The sequence below is a fragment of the Colias croceus genome, chromosome 13 (assembly GCF_905220415.1).
Source record: "Colias croceus chromosome 13, ilColCroc2.1".
NCBI lineage: Eukaryota > Metazoa > Arthropoda > Insecta > Lepidoptera > Pieridae > Colias > Colias croceus.
In genome coordinates, this window is record NC_059549.1 from 124,795 (window position 1) to 148,752 (window position 23,958).

At 34.2% G+C, this 23,958-nt stretch overlaps 1 protein-coding gene across 2 annotated transcripts; it reads left to right on the forward strand.

Annotated features, from left to right (window-relative positions):
• Positions 1-10,714: 10,714 nt before the first annotated feature.
• Positions 10,715-23,345, forward strand: LOC123696646 (organic cation transporter protein-like). Of its 2 annotated transcripts, none has more exons than XM_045642972.1 (7): positions 10,715-10,950; positions 17,089-17,284; positions 20,146-20,246; positions 20,568-20,722; positions 20,963-21,589; positions 21,835-22,016; positions 22,538-23,345. In XM_045642972.1, exons 1-7 carry the CDS (start codon positions 10,799-10,801, stop codon positions 22,706-22,708), a joined length of 1,584 nt encoding a protein of 527 aa, XP_045498928.1. In that variant the 5' UTR covers positions 10,715-10,798; the 3' UTR covers positions 22,709-23,345. The 2 variants fall into 2 exon arrangements, with proteins under 2 accessions (XP_045498928.1, XP_045498927.1); XM_045642971.1 differs by lacking the exon at positions 10,715-10,950 and adding an exon at positions 13,215-13,627.
• Positions 23,346-23,958: the final 613 nt, after the last annotated feature.

Genomic DNA, 23,958 nt, shown 5'->3' on the forward strand with positions numbered 1-23,958 from the left:
TTGGGTTATCATTCTTAGAATCATTTATAAATATAAGTTAAGTAATAAACTAAGTCGTTATGTAATAAAAACATCTGATGTTTATTGAGGTCTTTTTCTTTCTTTTTTAATATTATCTTTTCGCCACCTAAATCGCATATCCTACAACTAGCTGTGCCTCGCGGTTTCACCCGCATTGCTCCGCTCCCGTTGCGTTGGTCTTAGCGTGATGATATAATATAGCCTATAGCCTTTCTCGATAAATGGGCTATCTAACACCGAAAGCATTTTTAAAATCGACCAGTAGTTCCCAAGAGTAGCGCGTTCAAACAAACAAACAAACTCTTCAGCTTTATAATATTAGTATAGATTATATACGCTAAGCTAGAATGAGATTTTCCTTTAAAATTAAAAACCCTATGGTATCTAAGGTTGCACCAATTATAAACATTCTTAAAAAAAAACATCTGTTAAGAAGGTTAAGATTGATGCAGATAAATGACAAGGAGTTTTAAAATAGAAAAAAACCATCTCTACCTTGTAAAATGAAATAGCAAAAACGCGTATCAACGTTAACTGCACCCAAAGTATTTCATAACATCATTAACAATGGCACTTGCATACAATTGTAACCTGATCAAAGCGGCTGCTCCATTGATACAGGGTTGGCCCTGACCGGGCTTTCTACTGGACCAATTGATGTTAGTTATCTGTTAAGAGTAGTTAGTTTTCGGTGAGAACCCTGTTGGTTCGGTTGTTAGCAGCAATGACGGAGGTAGACGTGGATGGTGTTATGCGGGAGCTGGGCCAGGCTGGACGGTTTCATCTAAAAGTGTATCTCCTGGTTACCTTCTCGGTGCTGCAAGTTGGACTACTACATACTACGTACATTTTTCTAGCCGGGAGCGTGCCGTATAGGTACGTCTATTTCTTCACTATGTAGTATCATCATCATCAGCCCATATACGTTTCAACTGCTGGGACACATACATCCTCTATGAGTACGTTATATCGCAGAATATGGAATAGTTACATGGCACTATTTTTTAACTTTTTTTTATTTACAAAGCAATATACAATGCTTATTAGTTTTGGAACAATTAGATGACGAAGATCAATTAATGTTAGAAAATGATTTATCAATTAAAGTAAGTATTAATTCATTATTAATTGGTAAAATATTATAAAACTAAAGGTAGGTACCTAATGTAAATTTATTTTATTCGATAATAGTAAAAACGTAGGTAGTTGAATCTTATCGCTTATATTTGATTTTAAACATTGAATTGTTAAGACACTCGAAAAAAATAATAAAAAGAAATATTATTCTCTCATTCTGAATGTACGTATATAATTATGATCGTACTATGTTGGCAAAATTGTATCACGATAGCGTAAATATATTATGTATATGGAATTCATAAAATATTATAACATTCTTTCGTATTATACTGGACCAAATCGATACCTAAGAGTTTTTTTAAGCTATTTAAGGCCGTGTACGCGGTCCGTGCGCTGTTTGGCTCAAATATGTGATTTTTCAAACCAGATTGTCCATCAACCACTTATCTTACAAACATATGAATTACTAATAATTTTAGGGAATTTTATTGTCTATATAGTTAGTTAAGAGTTTTTTTCAATTAATACAGTATTTGTGAATACCATCAAGATAACTGAGCCGATGATTACTTGATTTCACTTTTAGTGTCAATTTCGAAGCTAAAAATATCTGAAATTGCTGACAGATCTAACACACATTTTTTTTAACTAACTGCAAAAATCCTTATTAAAATAGTTAGTTAAAAGATTTTTTTAATTTGGACTCCTAACTTACGAAATTAAAATCCGAACAATGTGAATTTTTTTAGAAATTATACTCGACAAAATGATTATTTTCACCAAGATATTTGACTTAGTTGAATATAATTTATACATATTGCAATAAAAGAACGTATTACTTATAAGATAAAATTTAAAAAATCAACTAAGGTACCTCTATTATTTTTCTACAATTTTTTTTAAAGTACTATAAAACACTGCGCGCGACCCGATTAAAATCAGTCGGCAGCGAGCCTTCCCAGAGAGAGGACATGTTGCTCGGCGCTCTCCTGTGGACCTATGCTGTTCTTAGTAAAAGGATAGCGCAAGCCGCGATCTATCGTAATAGATCGCGGAGATTTTGACTTGCGTTAAATTGAATAAGCGCTCTTAATATAAGAAGTAATTATTAGTCTTGTGCAGAGGTGAATAACTAACTAAGAATTTATTAATTGTAAAGTGATATTAATCAGATGAAATTGAGTAGGTATTTTAATTTTAAAATAATTAAAATTTAAACATGGAAAATGAACCAGAACTTTGTGAATTCTCTATTAGTTAAAATTAAAGGAAATATACTTGATTAAAATATGTGCGACTTATTTTTTAAGTAATTAAATTACTTCAGAAATGTAAACATGAAAACATTTTTTTTTATTTAAATAAGTATTTTAAATATTTGCTATTTGTGTTTGACGCAAATAGCCTATAATGCATGCCTATTATTCCTTATCTTTACAACAAAAATGCTAGGTAGTCTAAAATATCATGAAAATCATAAAAAATCGTCATTAAAATGTATGTCAGTCTATCAATACAATTTGGAATCTTTGGCAAGACTACTAATACTTTTCTGACCATCTCGTTGGTAGTTAAACGGATGGTCGGAGAAGATCTTCATGCAAATCCGATTTTAAAACAAAACATCAATGTAAAAAACTTAGTTAAGTAAGTAAGTATTTTGAAATTTATTTGTTAACAATTTTTTGTTCTTCTGTTCTTTCGTTGTTCATTCCATCAATTTTAGATCCGAGTTGTTCAAAAAAATACAAAAAATTCTGATCGTTACTAAACATCGCTGTTTGAAACGTTTAGAAATAAATAATTACTAATTACACGCTCAAAATGTCAGTTTGGCAATCTGTAGCGAGATTCTAAGAGCCAGCGCGCACGAGCAACTTTGTCTCCGCAACTATTTTGTCTCTCCCACCCATGGGCTAGTATGAAAGTGCGCGCACGTAGCGACGCAACTCCCCATACAAATTGATGGGAGAGACAAAATAGTTGCGGAGACAAAGTTGCTCGTGCGCGCTGGCTCTAACTCTGAATTATAAGCATCAATCATTATTCTAATAACACTTTCAATTGTAAAGTATGTTTTTAGAGCTAGCGCGCAAGAGCAACTTTTGTCTCCGCAACTATTTTGTCTCTCCCATCAAGTCTATGGGGAGTTGCGTCAGCGTCGCTACGTGCGCGCACTTTCTTACAAGCTTAGAGTTTATGACGGGAGAGACAAAATAGTTGCGGAGACAAAAGTTGCTCTTGCGCGCTGGCTCTTAGAGCCAGCGCGCACGAGCAACTTTGTCTCCGCAACTATTTTGTCTCTCCCATCAATTTGTATGGGGAGTTGCGTCGGTACGTGCGCGCACTTTCATACTAGTCCAAGGGTGGGAGCGACAAAATAGTTGCGGAGACAAAGTTGCTCGTGCGCGCTGGCTCTTATATTAGCAGTAAAAGACAAAAGTACCTATTTTCAATCAAGCAGTAGGAATTAAAATATAAGAGCTAACATTCTATTAATCGCACACTTAAAACATAAGTGGCACTATACAAAAAAATTCATTTTTGAGTTAAGTATGCAGTCAAAAGGCATAAAACGAAACGCGCCTAACGCAAAGATCCCGGTAGCTCTAATGCGTCAAATTTTTGCTAGATGTCGCTAGTGTCACTTATGAATTTGTCACAATTTGTCCGGTCGGTAATTGATAAACCGGCACTATGCCATTTCGCGTCAAGTCTCCGGTGGAAATCCTTGTCGAGGTGAGTCAAAAACTGGCACTTTGTGTAAAGTGCCACTTATTTAATTAATTTGCTTTCGAATATTTACAGTGAGTAAATGCATAAGTGGCAGTTTGAATATAATGCCAGTTATTTAATAAGTTTAGTGTGGATTTTGTTTTTATACGAAATTCAATAACGGGCATTTTCTTTAAAGAGCCATTTAATCAATAAATATGCTTTTAAATTTTCGCTGTGCGTAATTACATTAGTGTCAGTTATATTATGTTAACTTTAATTAGGACTTTGTTTTTATTCGAATTTAATAATAAAAAAAGGCATTTTGTTTAAGGCTTTTTGTATTATACTATCATGGATCCGAAAAGAAGTAGATGTAGAAGTATAATAGAATTATCAACTCAGAACAATCAAAGAAAAAAAGAAAATGATGACGATGATGGATCTCAAATTACTAAGCCTGCTTCTAAAAGAAATTCCGATATTGTTGAACCGCTTTCAACAATGAGTGCGTCCGATTTGAACATCATGAGAAGTTCATCCTTTAAGCTCTTATCACAACCAAACTAACACTGACGATGGTAACTTTTTTCTCGCCTCAGACGATGACAGAACAAACTTTCCATCAAATAAAAAATGCAGGAGATCAAACTCAAACTCGTCGTCATCGTCTTCGTCGTCCAGCTCGTTCTCATCTTCGTCCTCAAGCACATCATCCAGTTCAGCTTCAGCTTTGTCTATACAAAGGCCATAACCTAACCCAACAAATTACTCAAAGTAGGTACTATAGACACACGTAATAATTTCGACCCTTCTAATCCGGATGACGAAACAGAGAACCCAAAATGTAAAGTAAAAGGAATGACCAAATGCAAAAATTGATGACATTTCCTTCACTCAGATTGTTGAAGTTTCTAATAATCATCAAATAAGTGATCATCTTCCTGCTGATTCGAATCTTAAAAATAGTCTTGCTCCGAATGATGGTTATCTTGTCGCCTCTTCCAACCCTGCTGATAACGTCGAAATCATACATTTTAATACAAATGACACAGGAACGATGAACGATACTGCAAAAGAAGCTCCAACTCAGCCAGTTGATGCAATTACAAGAAAACGAAAAAGAATAAGATCGTTACATACTACAAATATTGTGAAGATACTAATAAATACAGGCAAAAATATGTTTCAAACTCAAAACGTTTTTCCAGCTAAAATGATTAAGCAACCTTGTGGAAGTACATGTCGTCTGAAAATCGCAGATAGAATTTCTGAAGAGTCACGAAAACTTATTTTTAACTTAACAGAGATAAAGCCCAGATATAAAATATATAAAAAGATTAACTCTAATAGAAAACCGAAGAAGGTTAACGAAGTTACTGCAAGATTTTTACTGACCCGTGATAATTAAACCTTTGATACGCTGATTTTTACGTAACTTTAACAGTTCCTACTTGGAAAGAATTTGACCTTAGCAAATTAATTGAAATACCTCTAATAACTGTACTGATTAGTAAGTAGTGAACAAGATTTTAATGTTAATGTTATTTATGACAATACTTTTGTCTAGATTCAAACAGACTTGTTAATTATGAATATGTGTGGTAATTTTGACCGAAAACTATGAGCATGTGCCAAATAAATATAATTCTTTATTATTTTAGTAATTCTACTGTTTTATTTCTCTCTTTGTTATTATTACAATGTAGGAAAAATAACATTTTAGAGGTCATTAAGCAAAAAGTTTTGAATAACTAGAAAACTATAACCGACACAATACTAAACATTTTTTTAAAATGCTTCTCCATTAATAAATAATCAATAATTTTATTGTTTGCCACTGGATACTGAAACAGCGTTAGTCAAACTGTTATTTTAATCCGATCACAAGTCTATATTTATATTTTTTTAGTTCCATATCACCAATTCAATTTTTAAAAAATCTTAAAACGGCCGTACTGTAAAATTAACATTTTCGTTTAGTGCCATTTATGTTTTAAGGGTGCGTAATTATTAGCAAAGTTAACAGTGTAATACTGGCCAGGAGTTACTTACTGTTAGTGTTATTTATTGTGCTTTCATCTGAATAAATCAAGTCGGTATTGTATCATGATACAATTTAATAAAAAGAGATGAAGCGACCACAGAACTTCTATAGTTTTGTGGAAGAACTTCTATAGTTCTGTGGAAGAACTTCTATAGTTCTGTGGAAGAACTTCTATAGTTCTGTGGAAGCGACGCAGAAATTTATTTTTAATTCCACAATAAATTTAGGTACCTACTAAGTACCTAAGTACTCGGGATTATTTTTGTCAATAGTTTAAGATATTTTGATTTTTGACTCATTAAACACAAAAAATCATTATCAACGTGCAGCCCGTGCCCAAAAAAGGCAGTCGTGCCGACCCCTCCAACTATAGGCCAATTTCAGTCACGTCCATACTCTGTAAGACTATGGAACGTGTACTGAACAGTAGGCTCCTGGCACACCTAGAAGCGATCGACCTTCTCAGTGACCGACAATACGGGTTCCACCGAAACCGGTCCACTGGGGATCTTCTAGCGTACGCCACCTACATCTGGAGTGAGGCCATAGAGAATCATGGGGAAGCACTTGTTGTCTCCCTTGATATCTCGAAGGCCTTCGATAGGGTCTGGCATGATAGCCTAATTGGCAAGCTTCCATCCTACGGTCTGCCTGCCGGTTTCTGCGCCTGGATCTCAGTTTTTCTGAGAGACCGGTCGCTTCGAGTAGTCGTTGATGGCTGCTCGTCTGACCAAAAGGCTATTAATGCCGGGGTCCCTCAGGGATCAGTTCTCTCCGCAACACTCTTTCTGCTACACATCAACGATCTGCTGAAACCCGGTATCTATGGGTACGCAGACGATAGCACTGTTGTGGAGAGATATGTATCCAGCGCACGAACCAGTACGGCACAAATCCAGTCTCTACGAGAGTCGATGGTCGATCGCATGAACTTGTCCTTACAGGCGGTCTCCGATTGGGGCGATGCCAATCTGGTCAAGTTCAACGCGACGAAGACCCAGGCGTGTCTATTCTCCGCTAAACGGAGTCCATTCCACCTGACTCCGACTTTCCAGGGTGTGTCCGTGCCGATAACCAACCACCTCGAGCTTCTTGGCATTACCTTGACGCCTACTCTGAACTTTGGTTCGTATATAGAATCCAAAGCCCAAGTAGCCTCTAAAAAGCTTGGCATTCTGGCGAAGGTGAGACAGTATTTCAGCCCGGGACAGCTGCTCAACCTTTATCAAGCACAAGTCCGATCGTGCATGGAGTACTGCTCTCACCTCTGGGACGGTTCCGCCAAGTACCAGCTGGAGGCGCTTGAGGCGATAGAGAGGCGTGCCAAGAGGCTAATAAACGACGATGCGCGAGGGACTGGAACATGCTTCCTGAGTCTGTGTTCCCCGACGAGTACAATATGGGGGTCTTCAAGCGAAGAGTGAACGGGTACCTTCTAGGGAAGCGCGCTCCATCTTAGGCCACATCTCAGCTTACCATCAGGCGAGATCGTGGTCAAGCGCTTCCCTATCACACAATAAAAAAAAAAAAAAAAAAAATCATTTTAGGCTATAAATGTCTATCATACCCACACGCCCTTGAATATTTTTTAACAATGATCTGCCCACAACATGAGTCAATATCATACGGCATTCAAAATTCTATGCAGTATGCACTTCTTATCGAGTGTTGCAAGACATAACGCATATCATCTGATGGACATGTGAGATTGTCTACACTTATTATAAACCTTCACCTTATTGATTTATTAAGTAACAAATAATTAATAGTTTATAATTATATGAACACCTTGTTAAATAAAATATCTGCCCTTGCGCACCATTGTAATCGTTGTTACACTTAATTAACTATGGTCGACATAACATTTCACTATGAATATTTTCTATTATAGAATTGAATGATATAATTTAAAAGTAAATTAGATATTCAAGGTATAGATAGTGATTGGTTGTTATATTTTATGTAAGGAATGTTTGATCCAAATTACAGTTATTTCATAACGAAGTTTGACTGTAGGTAAAACATGAATCTACGATGAGAATGAATGCTGCTAATAAAGTTGGCGACTATGGTTGTTGCTTGAATTTCTAGTTATTTCAAACACTTTTTGTATTTGTTGTGTATCGTATATGTGTGGCATCTTCTCTTTTAAATATTTTAAAAATATCAACATTATATTTAAAAAAATAAGTTAGTCGACTGTCGAAATCTACACCTACGTTCCACAATTTTATTGCTCCTACAGAAAATATACCATTTAGCAGATTCGAAATTTTTGCTACAACTATTTTTTTTTGCTATAAAAGCATAACAATATCAGTGTCATCCATAAGGAAGTTCAATATCAAAATGAAGACATGTGTCCAAAAGTGGCTTGCGGAAGATCGTGCACACGACTTGGTTCAACAAGTGGGCGCAATGCCGAATTATTTGTTTCCTTCCGTTGACCTGCTTTGTGTGCGACTTTATGAGATCAGGGTTAGATTATGGTATCCTCTAATCATAATGCATGGTTAGTTCGTCATGCTATACATTCTCCCGTCACGTCATTGGATCAAGGGGCTTTAGGAGGGGCTTTAGTAGGTAGTTGATTACTTTACGTACATATTTCATTCCAGGTGATTTATGCGCTTCCGGTTATCAAACCTATTATTATTATGAACATTTTGTTTAAATTTGCATAATGTGCCCGCAAATTTAGGGGTTTACACCGAAAATGTACATAATGTGTACCTATAGTTTTTAAGCCTATTTGTGTTATTTCCAATTTGTGCTCAGTCCTTCATGTTTCGTTTCACCCAGTGGCCCTTAATACATTACCATAAGGTGGTGTCCATTTTGCAGCTTAAACACTTAACCCACGACTTTAATCCAAAGAGTTAGCCGATTGGAAGTCGCAAATGATAACAATGATTACTCTAAATTTAACTATCGTTTGTGACCCTCAGTCCGTCGGGATGTGGTCGTTATGTATGTTTGAACGTCTTGTGTGTGAGATACGGTTTAAACAACTTATTGCTAACTCTGTTGAAAAGTTACGGAAATTGAGTCCCTGTGAAAATTGATAGACTGCTCATTTTAATTCTAATTATGTTTCACTCACATAAATTAATTTAAAGTGGGTTTTTGGATAATAATTTTTTATGAAGCAGTATCGTACATTTACATTGTGTTTTCTAGTCATTAATTTAAGTCGAATTGTTTGTATAAAATGACAGCGGAGGTTGGTGTGGACGCAGAAGTGTTGATGCAGGAGTTGGGACAGTTCCGAAGGTTCCACTTGCTGAACTATGTGCTCGTGTTTATCGCCTGCTTCATGTCCTGTATTTACTACACCAGCTATATATTTCTGGCTGGAGACGTGCCTTACAGGTGTGTATTATCACTACAAAGTTGCTTCCCGCTGGCTTTCTGTGCCTATGTATGCTTACCTTTAAAAACTACCCAGAGGATTTAGATAAGATTACTAAAGAGTTACGTACTTAAGTAATACCGTGTTATTTTTTTAACATCAGACGTGTTTTCTAAAATTCTGGCTATTTCTGTTATCACGACATAGACAATGTATCATAGGTATCGTAACATATTTGAATGATGGCTTCCAGATTTTTTTTAATTATTTCAACCAGTCGATGATTTAATATTTATGGCCTATGTAAGTAAAAATGTCCACAGTTTCATTATTTTGTTTTACGTTTCTGAAGTAGGTTAAAGAAAATCTTCGATATGGCAAAATTTTCGATACTATTTAATTTTTTTTTTTAATGAAAATAAAACAAAAGTTTGTAGGTATAATTTTTATTAAGCAGTTAGCAGGTATAAAACTTAAACCTAAAAGTTCAGTCACAGTTCAGTCCAAAACTCGTATGACTCGCCAAACTATAATATAAGTAACTACCTAGGTAAAAATTTAAAAAGAAATAATATTTTCGATACATTTTTAGTTTTTTAAATAAATATATGTTAATGTTATAAAAGCAAATTTACATTTTGAGTAGCATTTATATTTGCACAAGTGCATGTTTGCATGACTGCAATTAAATACTAATTAAAATATATTATTACAATGTTAAACAAAATGAATCAACTCAGCTGTTCACATTAAAAGGATTTTAGCCTTGGTTTATCATTTTTATTGTCAATAACTAGCAAAACGGCCCGGCTTCACTTGAATGGAATTTGCTCGCCATGGAACAATTTGTGGAACAAAATTTTGTAAAAATCTTGAGAATAAACTAATATGGCCTAAGTATGTTGGCTTGTATGGTTTACTAATAACAAATAGAATAAATTTTTATCTTAACATCTTCTCTTTGAAATCTCTTCGACAACGGCGATTTAGGAGAAATTGTATCCTATTTATAACTGACTAGTTTACCGCCCGCGGCTTCGCCCGCTTTATCTAAAACTTAATAAATTATATACTAAAACCTTCCCTTTGAATCACTCTATCTATTAAAAAAAATCGCATTTAAATCCGTTGCGTAGTTTTAAAGATTTAAGCATACAAAGGGACATAGGGACAGAGAAAGCGACTTTGTTTTATAATTTATACTATGTAGTGATGATAGTGAAGCTCAACACTGAATTCCAATTTTACGAAAAACAACAGAAGGCTCCGAAAGCGTTGATTTTTACATTCATAGTCATTCATAATTAATAAAGATTCAATGAATACTGTTTACGTTTACGGTGACTAACCATGTTGTATGTCATTTATGTCGAAATAGCTTAGTAAAGATTCTCTATTCGTGACAATAGATCGCCTAGATAAGCCATGCGCGCACGCACCGAGATCGCGACAGCGTGTAACCTTTGATTTAAATAAAAGCCTATACGTAAAAATTTAAAAAAAACAACGCATTGAAAAAGAAATTAAAAAACACATAGAATAGCCAAAAAAATCAATTTTTTATACTACTTTACCAGTGAGATATGTCATGTGTGGATACGGACAGCTTGCTTCGGGAACTAGGGCAGATCCGGCCCTTCCACCTTTTGAACTATCTTCTCGTCACGATTGCAGTACTTTCAGTCCCTATCTACAACACTAACTATATATTTCTGGCCGCTGATGTGACTTACAGGTAAAAGCACATTTTTATCATAATATTTTCGGTATTTTTCATTTCTCTTTGCCAATTTTCTAAACAAATACCTCATATGGATACCTCATATCCGATAGCTCATATGGATTTTAAAAGTGAAACGCGTAGAGAGTAAACATGACAATACCGTCACGTCATGATTCATGGAGTAAGGTGTGGAGTAAGGCGACGATTTTGGTATCTCTGAATCTTGCCAAAGATGAAAGATTTTCACTTCTGACATGTGTGTTCGGCACATACGCTCTTTTTTATTATTTGTATCTCCTAAAAAAATAATGAAGATATCGTTTATACCTTATACTCAACTCATTGAAATACTTAGATGATTCGTGGAATTTGGCACCGTTTCCAAAACCAAATCACTTTATTTATTACTAGCTTCCGCCCGCGACTCCGTCCGCGGGGATGTCGGTCTTCGCGTGGATGGTTTATTTATCCATTTTGAGTACCTCTGACAATAACATCTTATAAATATCTATTGGACCCAATTCCCAAATACGGCTAGGCCTATAATAATACGCAACGTGTGTTCGCGGTTCTACGGAACGAAAGTCGGTGCCAAACACTAAGCACTTAGTATTAAGCCCGTGCACCGACATCAAACCTATTTAATAAATAGCACATCTAAATAATATGTAGCAATTAATAATATCAAATCTTTTTTATTTTTTACTTTTCCGTTTTTGAAGTCGGTTGTTTTTAACGCAGTTAATTTTATAACCTACGTTTCAAATGACATTTTTACGTTCAAACATTCATTACGTTACGTCTGTTTTGCATAGCTGGTATGGTTCAGATTTTACTATTGGATCATGTTAACATATAATATTATTTCCTTCTACTAATTTAACCCCATAAAGATTTTTTTAATGCTTCCCTAATATTTTTCGGACATTATTTTTTTTATAATAGTCTTAGTAAAAAACCTCGTGAGCAATACCTCGCCTATAATAACAACAAATTAAATAACTGATAAAATAATTGATTTATATTCGAATTTCAAGGTTATTTTTTAATCCAATGCAGACCACGGTTTAAATCGCATTAGATATGGTATAACAAATGAAGCGTATACAATAAATCCATGAATTCAGAATTGTCATTTGTATGGCAAATTGGCAAGTGAGTTTGGTTCTTTAGATGAGTACTAGGTTTTTGTACTGCATGTAACAAAATCAAAGATGAATTGAATTGGAAATTTCCACAGAACTATAATATCTGTGGTCCTGCGAAATTTTATTAGTTCATCAATAAGTGTGGAAATATGCATAGGGGCCGGGCCTGAGGTCGGAATTCGTCCGCGACAATATCAATAAGTAGGTACCTACTCACATAGTTACTTTCGATAATTAAAGGTACAAGTCCGAGACGGGCCGCAGACCGCAAACTGCAACAGCAAACTGCAAGCGACAGCACTTGTTTCTATGAACATCTATGAAATTGATTCCAAGCGCGGCAACACTGCTGCCTGCAGACGCAACGCGCAGCGTGCGGCCGCGGCGCGCAGCGACCGCAGACTGCAGTATGCAAATGCCAATTATTGCCATGGCAACTATTTGTTTATTTATATTTTAATTGGTGAATTCTTATGACTTTTGCGTTCTGTGTATTGTGCAGCCACGGCATGCAGCCGCAGTTGGAATAGCGACCGCAGGCAGCATTGCGGTAACCGCAGCCGGTAGCCACAGTGTCGCCTGCGGTTGCGGTCTGCGGCCCGTCTCGGACTTGTACCTTTATAGTCACATCATTATTCACTAACGTTATGATAATGAATTTAATCGCCTTTTCTGGATAATTAAAAAAATAATTTCCCTCATGTAAATTTTTTAATTTAAGATACTTAAGTAAGTAAATAATTTACTAATGATTAATTTAAACATTTTTAACTTGCATTAGGTAAAAGTAAATTAATGCTAATCACAACATTAACAATGCGAAATACGCAGATATAAAATACTTACCATCTTAGACCGCATCTCAGCTTTCCATCAGGCGAGATGTGGTCAAGCGCTTCCCTATCTTAAGTAAAAAAAAAAAATACTATGTTAGACACTACTTTTGACCTTTACCAAAACACTGCAAGCCTGTGGGGAAGGTACCTACCTATTGATGAATTTTAAATCTACTGAGGTGATTTTACTTTAATAAAACAAACACATAATATACTCTTTCTCTATATAATTTATTCTGCGCTTTAGCCTTTAGTGACACTCGCATGCGGCCTTACCAGTTACCGTGATTCGCCGAACGTTCGCAATGTTCCACGCCGTGTGCACATGCGCGCACGCATCGTAGCCTTCGCGATACCAAGCTTTTAATTTTAACAAAATTTGCTATCATGACGATTATAACTTCGACCATTTCAATATAACATTGACAACTTTAAAAATCGTTTATATATTTTTAACGATTATTTATACGTACCTAAATATGAAATAGTTGTGTAAACAAAATAATATTTCTGAGTGATTAATTTACTTGTGTAATTAAAAATGACGCAAGGGAAGACATGTGTGGATACGGATGCGTTGCTGCGGGAGCTAGGGCAGTTCCGTCGCTATCACCTTATGAACTATTTCCTGATCGCTTTAGCGGGTTTTTCAGCAGCTATATACGGAATGAATTATGTGTTTCTAGCCGCTGATGTGTCGTACAGGTATGTGTTTTAATTTGCTAAATTAATAAAGATTTTGATGATTTTTATTTCAATAATATAGTTCATGTTTTGGTCATTTTTTCTGAGTAACTACGACCTTATTTACGTGTCAACGTTTTTTTAATCGACATGTTATTTTTTTATAATATTGTGTACCTCAGTATACCTAGGTACAGATAGACAGAATTAAACAAGTGTTGGTTGTAAGTTTTTAAAATTATTTTTTTACTTCAAACGTTACCTATTCGGCGTCCTCTCCTTGATTAACAATCACAATCAACATAATCCACAAATTTATTTTTAAGAGGAACTTAATCGATTGTCATATTAACTACCTATGTTTTCGATGATTTATCTAGGTAGGTACTTCGCTTTTAATTATATCAATAACAACTAATATAGGCCATATTGTATTAGTAAAATCTTATTCTAGTGTTAGTATTACAATTACCTATTTATTACCTACAAGTTACACTATAATATTGTATTAGTTTTATTGTCAGCGATCCTTGATACCTAAGTGTAGGTACGTAAAGTTTTAATTGAATCTTAACAGTTTTAATTGAGTTTAACGTGGGTCAAAATCAAGTCTAAAGGAGTCAGTTACAATAAAAGCAAATCTATTATAATACCTAACTACCTACTAGGCTGTTGCGCTCATCTTCACCTGCGGGAAAAGAGAAATTTTATGGTACAAACATTTTATTTTTCATCGCCTTTGATTTATATAAGTAACTAAACCTATATTAGATAGATCGGTGGTAAATGTTAAAAATATGTAATGATGTTTCAAAAGTGCTTCTCGAAGAGTAATTGAATAAATAAATGTTTGAGTTTGAGTTTATGATTTCATATTATTATAAATTCGAAAGTTGATATAAATACGGTCAGATATCATGGTTATTGGATATTCAGATAAAACCGGTTTTTATGCAAAATCGTTTAGTTCCAATAGAGAACCTACATGTTTTAGATAACAAATAATAGGTCAATGATCGAGTACTTTTATGAAAATAATTTTCCTGTTTCCTTTTGTAGGTATTTTTAAATCATCTTAAAAAAAGATCAATCCGATTGTCATACGACGTCCATTAAGCATAATAATTGTAAATTGTAATTATATTTCAAACAATATACCTACCTAATATATAAAATAATTTAACACTACTATATTTTATTCTTAAGATAGGTATACATGATATAAGCTATATATTACTATCAGGAAATAAGAATATTACTCGTCACATGCTTTCTTGCTTTCTCTCTAAAATTACATGTTTCTAAAAACTCTATAAATATTGATTTTAAAAGCAACACACTTATGAATATTTCTTGCTCAATGTGTGACATTTGACATGATTTTTCGCTTTTGATTTCTTCATCCAATGGCTTAAAAATTCTTGCTTCTGCTCGAAGTATTGTAACTATTATATAAAAATGGTATTCCAGGCTGCAATGCATTGAATACGAGATTGTGACAAAATATTGTCACTAAAGAGCATTTAGTAAACCGCATCTCACTGCATTTAGTTGCAATTGACGAAAGGAAATTGCTCATTGAACGTCTTCACTAGGCTCTTATGCAACACATCTTATTAATGTGTGTTGAATGAATGGGATACGTGAATGAACTGTTAAAATGTTTCAACACGTACCTAATGTTATTGTGGTTCCTCATACAAGTCGTACATGGACATGGTGGCATTTACTCATTTATTATTCATAATTATATTGAATCTCTCTGTCTGTTATAAAAAACTGCATCAAAATCCGTTGCGTAGTTTTAAAGATTTAAGCATATAAAGAGACAAGAATATAGGGACAGAGAAAGCGTCTCTGGTTTTATATACTATCTACCTATGTAGTATGAAGTGATAGTGACATTTTAGACTTCGAAAGAGGCGCTAATGTTAACATGTGCACACGCAATAATTGACGGAAGCGTGAGTGATAACAAACTATGGGGTACGTGAGACAATTCCGAATTATGCATATTGTTGCACTAAAAATTGTAAACATTGTTAACTTTTGTTTCAATGTTAACTTCTTGGGTTGATGACATATGTATAATTCCTCTTAAACCTCTTCTGTTTCTTGGATAATTTAAGAAGAAGAAAAGTAAACGAATAATAATAGAACTTTATTGTATAATTTCATTTTTTTAACAGGGAGAATTAAATTTAACCTAATATTAACTGTATTTTCTAGAGTATTTTTTTAAGGTTAATAATTGTGAGTTATCTGTAAAAGAATAAAATGCCCAAACGTTAAAAAGGCTTTAATTTTTCACATGAGAGAATAATTTAGGATCCATAAATAAATTTAAATTAGAAACATCCTCTTGAATATGTAAAAAACTGGATAAAAAACAAGTTGAATATTAAAATTGAAACAAATATTAAATAGTAAACTTGTTATTAATATTTTTTTTGTTTTTCCTTATGTTGAATCGTAACAATTTTTTTTTGTAAATAAACTCGTTTGACTAACGACATACCGTAACTTAAAAACAGTAGTAGTAGTAGTTGTTATGAAGTAGGTAATGATGATAGACCAAAAAACATTATATTGTCAATTGTGATGACAGGTATTTCCATTTTAATAGCATTGCACACAATGATACTATTTATTCTATGTTTTATACCTATTATCTTATTATACAGGTTGTCACACCTATTCTAAGCTTAAGGAGGTTAAAGTTTTGCATACGCTAAGTACGTAAAAAATACTTATAAAATTCCAGATGCATTTATTTTTTCAAATGGATGAATTCTAAAAACTCTTTGTGTACACTCCTAACCCGTCCAACTTTGCCACCCACACGTGAGCTATCATTGAAGATTATGTTTTCATAGAAAAAATGCTCACATAAGCGAAGCATTACATGCCGGCTGCGCGAAGCTAGAGAAGAAAGCAGGAAAAATTTAGTAAAAAACTTTTGGCATAATTTTGTTGTTTATGTATTTATTACGTGATCAGTGTTTGCAAGTTTACAAGTGATAGTCCTTTCGCGCTTAGTAAACCGATAATGGGACACCCTGTATACACGTAAATAAGCAACTTGCTCATTTAAAATCTCAGACTGTTTGCATTCATAAGATCCGTGTTTGTTAACACCGCGGTTAAAAATGTATAATGTGCTCAATAATCCTGACTTCCTAAGTCAATATTATTTTGTTTTGTCACTTACGCCATCATCATTTGTGCCATCATACACAATTTTGCACAACAAATGAACGTGAACAATAAAAACACAAAGCAAAACAACGCAGGCAGTGTTAGGTACTAATAAATCACACTATTATTATTCATTATTCAACATTCTTTTATTGATCCAGGCAAGAGAAATGAAAGACTTATCAACGATTTTTAAACACGATTATTATTAAATCCGACGCGCAAGCGTTGTCACGCGGATAGAAAAGTGTTACGGTTTTTTTTATAGACGCAATTAATTCCAGATGTGTGATCCCAGAATGCGAGCTATCCAACAGCACGGAGTACTCCCCACCATGGCTCGAGCTGGCCCTACCAGAAGGTACCCAGGAGCGCCGCTGCTCCGCGCGCACTCCGGTGGACGCCTGCGACAGCTTCTCGGAGGAACTGCGGCCCTGTGACCATTGGCTGTATGCTTCAAAGGACACGATTGTTGCTGAGGTTAGTTTTAAGTTAAATCGTTTGTTTAAATATTATGTGTACACTGTAACTACTATAAATGCTATCTGTCCAGTTGGATAATATCAACTGATATTGGTCAACGTGGTCAGTAGGATTATGAAAAATAAACTTGGTTACAGGTAAATTGTGTCTTCTAGGCATATTCTGGCTATTAACATAAATAAAAGCAGTTATGTCTTATCCGAGGCAAATAAAGTAGACTGTACTAATAATTGCCTTAATTATACGCTGAGAATACATGTTAGCCGGCTAGTTGATATAAAGTTGTTACAGGGAAATCCTCAACTTGTAGTTATGTGAGGGCAAAGTAATTGAGTTTATTAATTGACCACTAATAATACTGTTGATGAGAAAGATAATATAAATGTAGAAATCATTACAATCGATATTTTGCATTGAAGTGATAAATTAATTTGCAATGATAGAAGTTGCAGTTGTTTATTTGATATACTAGTATTCAATGAGGTCAGGGCAGTTTGGTAAGGTCTCTTTTTGTGCGTACAGTACCAATGAACCAAATAATGCGTTATGATGCCACACTCCCTTGAATTAATTGTCGCAGCTCGCAGCGTAGAAATACGCAAAAAATGATTTGTTTAATTTTTTTTTCAATGTCAGAACAAGCAAAAGGGCAGATGAGCCACCCGATGTTAAGAGGTCTATAAACACTTGTAACTGTGTGTAATTTGTGTGTCTGGTACTCTGTGTAATTAACTAGCTGAAAATCGTATAACATTATTGATTAATAAAGAAATCTGATAAACACAACAAAGCTATACAATATAACATATTGATATTTATTTTATTCGTTATTTAAACAAATAAAAATGCAAGCAGTTAATGATCAGGTTGACCTCGGCAAAGTATCTATAATTTAACGTTTAAGATTTGCAACATATCTAAGATCTATTATATTGTATATTAGATTGTATATTTTTTGTTCGTATGGGTTTAATTAGCATTATACCAGATGATATGCACAAATTTTCATTATTATTTTCAAAACTTCTTCAAGTGTAATTTCACATTTTTTGAGATTAGCGCGTTCAAACAAACATTGTTACCCCCTTGATCCTATATACAGGATTTACAGAAGTACCTATCTGGCATCTTTTAAATATATAAGTTTTAAAGTTTGGTATTGAATTAAATGTTTGTGGGCGATGCTTCTTAAAAAAAGAGTCATAAGTAGGTAAGGCTATTAAGAGTTAGGTACTATAAAAGTTTCAATGACCTCCTTAAAAGTTGTTGACGATTAGCAGCGATTGTGCCATAATATATTTTGCTTAATATTTTATTGAATTGAATTCGAATCGACCTTCAAAGATTATCCAGGATAAAAAATAATCAAGCTCCGAACAAACTTGTTTTAGTTTTTCCTGGTCTGGCAATTGAAAATAAAATACATTAGATTCAAATCATCTGCAGACAATTACCTATCGGCAATTGGTAGAAAAAGATAATTTACAGTATTTTCAATATTTATGTGTCTAATGTATAATTTCTAAGCAATCTTTTGTCTTTCCTCTTCTGTACCTTTAACTTGAATCCTATTCACATTGACATTTAAACTGCTAATCCCACGAAACCTTGAATGACATAGGTACCCACGTGTATCGTGTTACGCAAAATAAAACAAATATTCGAAACCTTTTGTTATGAAACACCTTATATCAAACGTTCAAATCTATTTAAAATTTGTCAAACATTAAAATCTATATTTGGTTTAACAATTATTGTTAAACAGTCAAATCTATAAATACATTTGAATGTTTATCCAAATGAATTCGAGTAAATATTAAGTTGGCTTTCGATACTTTTTATTCTCATCTTCGTCATTAGATTAGCATATAAATAACTTCAAATTCCCACTCATAATGCAGCTGATTTTAGTAAATGTGTCAAGTTTGATTTAATAATCTACTAGGTACTTCTAAATACAGTTCCATCAAGAAGTAACAATACAAAGTATGAAATATAATTTACGCAACTTATAACAAGCTGAAGAGCGTGTATTGTTGGCACAAATGTGATGATATTATAAAGTATAGAGTGGAATTATCGTGCTCTGCGAAGCATGAGATCACTTCCAACAACTATCATTGTATTAGGACGTCTAATGTAATAAACGAGGTACAGTATCTGCAATACATCTCTTGCATTGTTGGGCTTGATAGCAGTAATTGCTGATAATTGATGTATTAAAATAATAGGGGAATATACTTATGTTGGTTCAGGTATAAGTTGGCTATAAGTTAATAATTATTGTAACTTGTAGCAGTTGAAGTTGCTAATTTGCAAATTGTGGGAATTAATCGTTAAAAATGAAATAATTAATTTAAGTAAATGTTTCACTTTTAGTGACGTTACTGAAAAGATAACATAAATTTAGAAATAATTTATTTGCCTGCTAAATATTATAAGGTTTGTTGTAGTTTCACCCACACAAATAAGAGTGTCCTTATTTCGCCGTGAGAATGTTAACTCAATGTGCGTCTGTAATTCAGTTGAATTCTTTAGATTAAACAATTGACAATTATTATCCTATCACAGACACCTAATAGGTCTTCGAATTGATTCGCATTAAATAGCACCTAATTGCTTGGGAAACAGTTTATGTGGGTTAATAATTAATTTATTTTCAATACATAATATTGAATTACAATAAAGAAACGTTTCTTTTATTTTTATATAGGTAATGTAGTTTTCTATTAGTAACAGAAGTTGTATTAATATATATTTATATTTTCGTATAAGAATATAAAATTTAAACTACATTAATAATTCTTATTCTAATGTTACGTTTTACCATAATAAACCTTACGTCTTTTGTCTTTCAGTTCAATTTGGCGTGTCAAGAATGGAAGCGCACGTTAGTAGGCACCATCCACAACATCGGAATGCTGGTCTCTGTGCCCTTATTAGGATACATATCTGACAGGTATTTTTGTTTTTAATTGTTTTAAGTTTCTTGGTAGGTACAATACAAAGTTTAAGGAAAAAATAAACGACGATTGTTATGGAACAGTGATTGATATTGAAGTACCTACTCGTGGGACTGCATCTCGGTTGATGTTCATCTCTTATTTTTTTCGTTAACCTGTCTTGTTCTTATTGGTGTCTTATTATTCCGCAACATCTTTCGCAAATTTGTATTTTAATGGTCTGATAATTTTCTTCTCTTTATTCTCTTCTACTATTCTTTCAGTTAACATTTACAATAACTGAAAATCAGTAACTAAAAAGTACTTGTATAATTCAGATGGGGCCGCAAAAAAGCATTGGTGCTAAGCTGCACGCTGGTGGGCGCGATCGGTTCCCTCAAAGCTTTTTCCATTTCCTACGAAATGTATGTTATTGTGGAATTCTTGGAGACTGTAGCGGGGGCCAGTGCCTTCCCTGCTGCTTATATTTTGAGTAAGTATTATTAACGCTTTTGATATTTTCTTAGAACCTTCACAATCATGATGAAATTTGTCTATCGCATCACACTGTATGTCTTTTTGGCTCTGTTTTTTGTTAAAATATAGCTGTAAAATATACTTCGGAAGTTTGTAGGGGATTAATTATATGAAGCTTTAATTATAATTAGGTACTTACGTCTGTAAGTAAAAAATAATAAAGTATTGCTAACAAATAATCTATTTCTCTTTCTAGCTATCGAACTCTTGGGACAAGACAAGCGAGTGCTAACAACTGCGTTCCTGGGCATCGTGCTAGTCATAGGCGGCTTATGTTTTGCCCTCCTCGCAAAGACCTTCCAGTACTGGCGCACGTTTATCCTCGTTGCTTACCCACCGTCCCTTCTCTTCATATCCTACATATACTTCTTACCAGAGAGCATACGCTGGCTCCTCTCTAAAGGAAAGAAAGAAGAAGCGCTTAAAATAATAACGAAAGCCGCTAAAATGAACAAGGTGACGCTATCAGAGGAAATTATGCGTCAGTTGACAACCGTTGATGAAAAAGTGAAGACAGAAGAGAAACGACCAGTGGAACAAGGGCTTTGGATGCAAGTGGTGAAATCTCCAATAATAATGTCACGATTGGCCATCTGTTCTTGGTGGTGGATTACTTGTACGTTCGTGTTCTATGGATTGGCGATTAATTCTGTGTCTCTGGCGGGAGACAAGTATACGAACTTCATGTTGGTGGTCAGTGTGGAAGTGATAGCGGTGGTCACTAATGCGTTAGTGTTGGATCGGATTGGAAGGAAGCGGACTCTGCTGATTGCTTACATGGTTTGCGGAGTGTCCTGTATCGCGATCGCGTTTGTTCCTAAAGGTAATTTTTTTACGATTTTCAAAGTTTGAACTTTAAAATTAAATTTTCAAGATACCTAGTAACTACAATTTCTGTAGTTGACAATTGACATTATTGCCACTTGCCTAATTTACGTAATCTACATTGTATGTGTTATACATATGCACATGCAGCATGTCTTGGTGCGTTAATTTACATATGAAACATTTTTATATTACCGTTCTAAAATAGCAAATTCTATATCAAAATAAATATTTATCCAACAGGCATGTCCTGGCTCGTGACGCTCTTGTACCTGGTGGGCAAGATCGCCATAACGCAGGCCTTCAGCGGCATCTACATGTACACGTCGGAGCTGTTCCCGACGCACGCGCGCCACTCGCTGCTCGGCTTCTGCTCGATGGTCGGCCGCGTGGGATCCATCGTGGCGCCGCAGATGCCGCTGCTTGTAAGTTGCTTAAGAGTTACTTCAATTTACGTTTCTTATCTTCTATATCTCGTCTCATGTACCTACTATTAGTTTCTTCTCTTCGCAAGGCTTGTACTTATTGCAGCAAAATTATTAGTTGTGTGTGTACGGTGCATTGGGGTAATTCTGGGGTAATTCCGGCCACGGGGTAAATACGTATAAGTTCAATTAATAAGTAACTAGTGTTAGATTATGCAAATATGTATGCTAATAATATCAAACCTATATGTATATCTTCATGCCCTTACTTCACGATACTTACGATAAAGCGATGCTCTGAAGTGGTATTCACAATTTTCCGAAATTACCCCTCATTCGAAATTCCCCCAATGCACTATTATACATTACAATGAAAATAAAATACAGACTTCTTCTTAGACGAGAATATTTTTTTATAAATATGTACCCAGATTCATTATAGCTCAATACGATATAATGCTTAGAGCATTCAATCTTCTGTCACTTTAATTCAAACTTAACTAATTCCTATCAAATTGCAGGCCATCTACATCGACTGGTTACCTTCAGTGCTATTCGGGTCCACTGCGCTTATGGCGGCTGCTCTGATGATGACCACGCCAGAGACCCTCAACGTGCGCCTTCCAGACACTATACTTGAAGCCGAAAACATCGGCAAAGAAAAACCCAACACGGCCACGTCACAGTTTTGAGATTAAACTTAGGAAATAGTTATGAAATAAATAATATAGAGAATAATTTTAACAGTAATCATAATGGTATTTATAAAAAATTAAATGTTATAACAGACAAACGGCGGTTTATTGGTGTTGTTTAATGGTGTTTTAATATGTGCATTATGAGTTAGCTCTGTGATACTGCAAGTGATTATAATAGATGCCCTATAAATATCAGTAATAATGATTGGTGAAATATAAGAGGACTTAATTTAGTAGGATATTTCTAATTCAAAATATAATTATGTTCTGTGTAAATTAGAGAAATATAGATTTTAAACGAATATTTATTCTTGTGTTCTTTGTTATGTAATTTCTAATATAGTATTTTGTACTTTATAAAATGAAATATTATATTGTAATATGAATAACGTAAACGTTGTGATATAATGAGTGATTAGATACGAATTTTGTACCTACCGAAACATTCAAATTATATTTTTTGTAATTCATGGAATGTTAATAAATAAAATATTGAAAAATATGTATTTGTTCTTTTAGGTATTTATTGTAGAGTAATTTATACTTCAACAGATTTAATTTGTTAATTTATATTATAAGTACTCTTATTTTAATGTTTATGAAACAAAATAAATTATCATGAGTGAGCCTATTAAAGTTGTATTATTTGTGTTCCCTTTATTAACACTTTTATTAAGAGACTGACAAGACCCAATTTTTTTAAAAGTTATTTGAACAGTTTTTTAGAAACGATATTTATTCTAGCCCATTAAAAAAATATATGTTCATATTCATCATATTAATTCGTAGACCATGGATGGACTCGATACATAATTGGACGAAATCGGCTCGATAAAAATAATTGCAAAGTTTGGTCTTAAAATCATCATTAAACGATTCTGTCTTTATTTTTGTGACGTACGGGTCTACAATTTAAAACACGAAATCAACATATTCATACCTAAACCTCTAATAGATAGGTTACACGCTCAGTCTGGCGTCAGTTCAGTGAGCAGTCCATCAGTCTGCTCAGAATGACGGGAGAATTATCATCTAACCGGTTGACTGACGGACTGATGGTTCAAAATATACCGTGTTATTCATCCATCATTCTGGCATCAGTCTGCCGGATCAAACTGATGGACATAAGTGACGCCAGACTGAGCGTGTAACCTATGAATATCGAGTCATATTTCTCATATGACACTTTTCCATAAATCACATATTTTCTTATTATTTTCTTTTACGACGTAGGTATATGATAC

Coding starts and splice junctions, on each gene's coding strand:
- LOC123696646 (XM_045642971.1), top strand. CDS start 13,464: ATGACGCAAGGGAAGACATGTGTGGATACGGATGCGTTGCTGCGGGAG. Junction 17,285..20,145: donor AGGACACGATTGTTGCTGAG/GTTAGTTTTAAG, acceptor TTTGTCTTTCAG/TTCAATTTGGCGTGTCAAGA. Junction 21,590..21,834: donor GATCGCGTTTGTTCCTAAAG/GTAATTTTTTTA, acceptor TTTATCCAACAG/GCATGTCCTGGCTCGTGACG.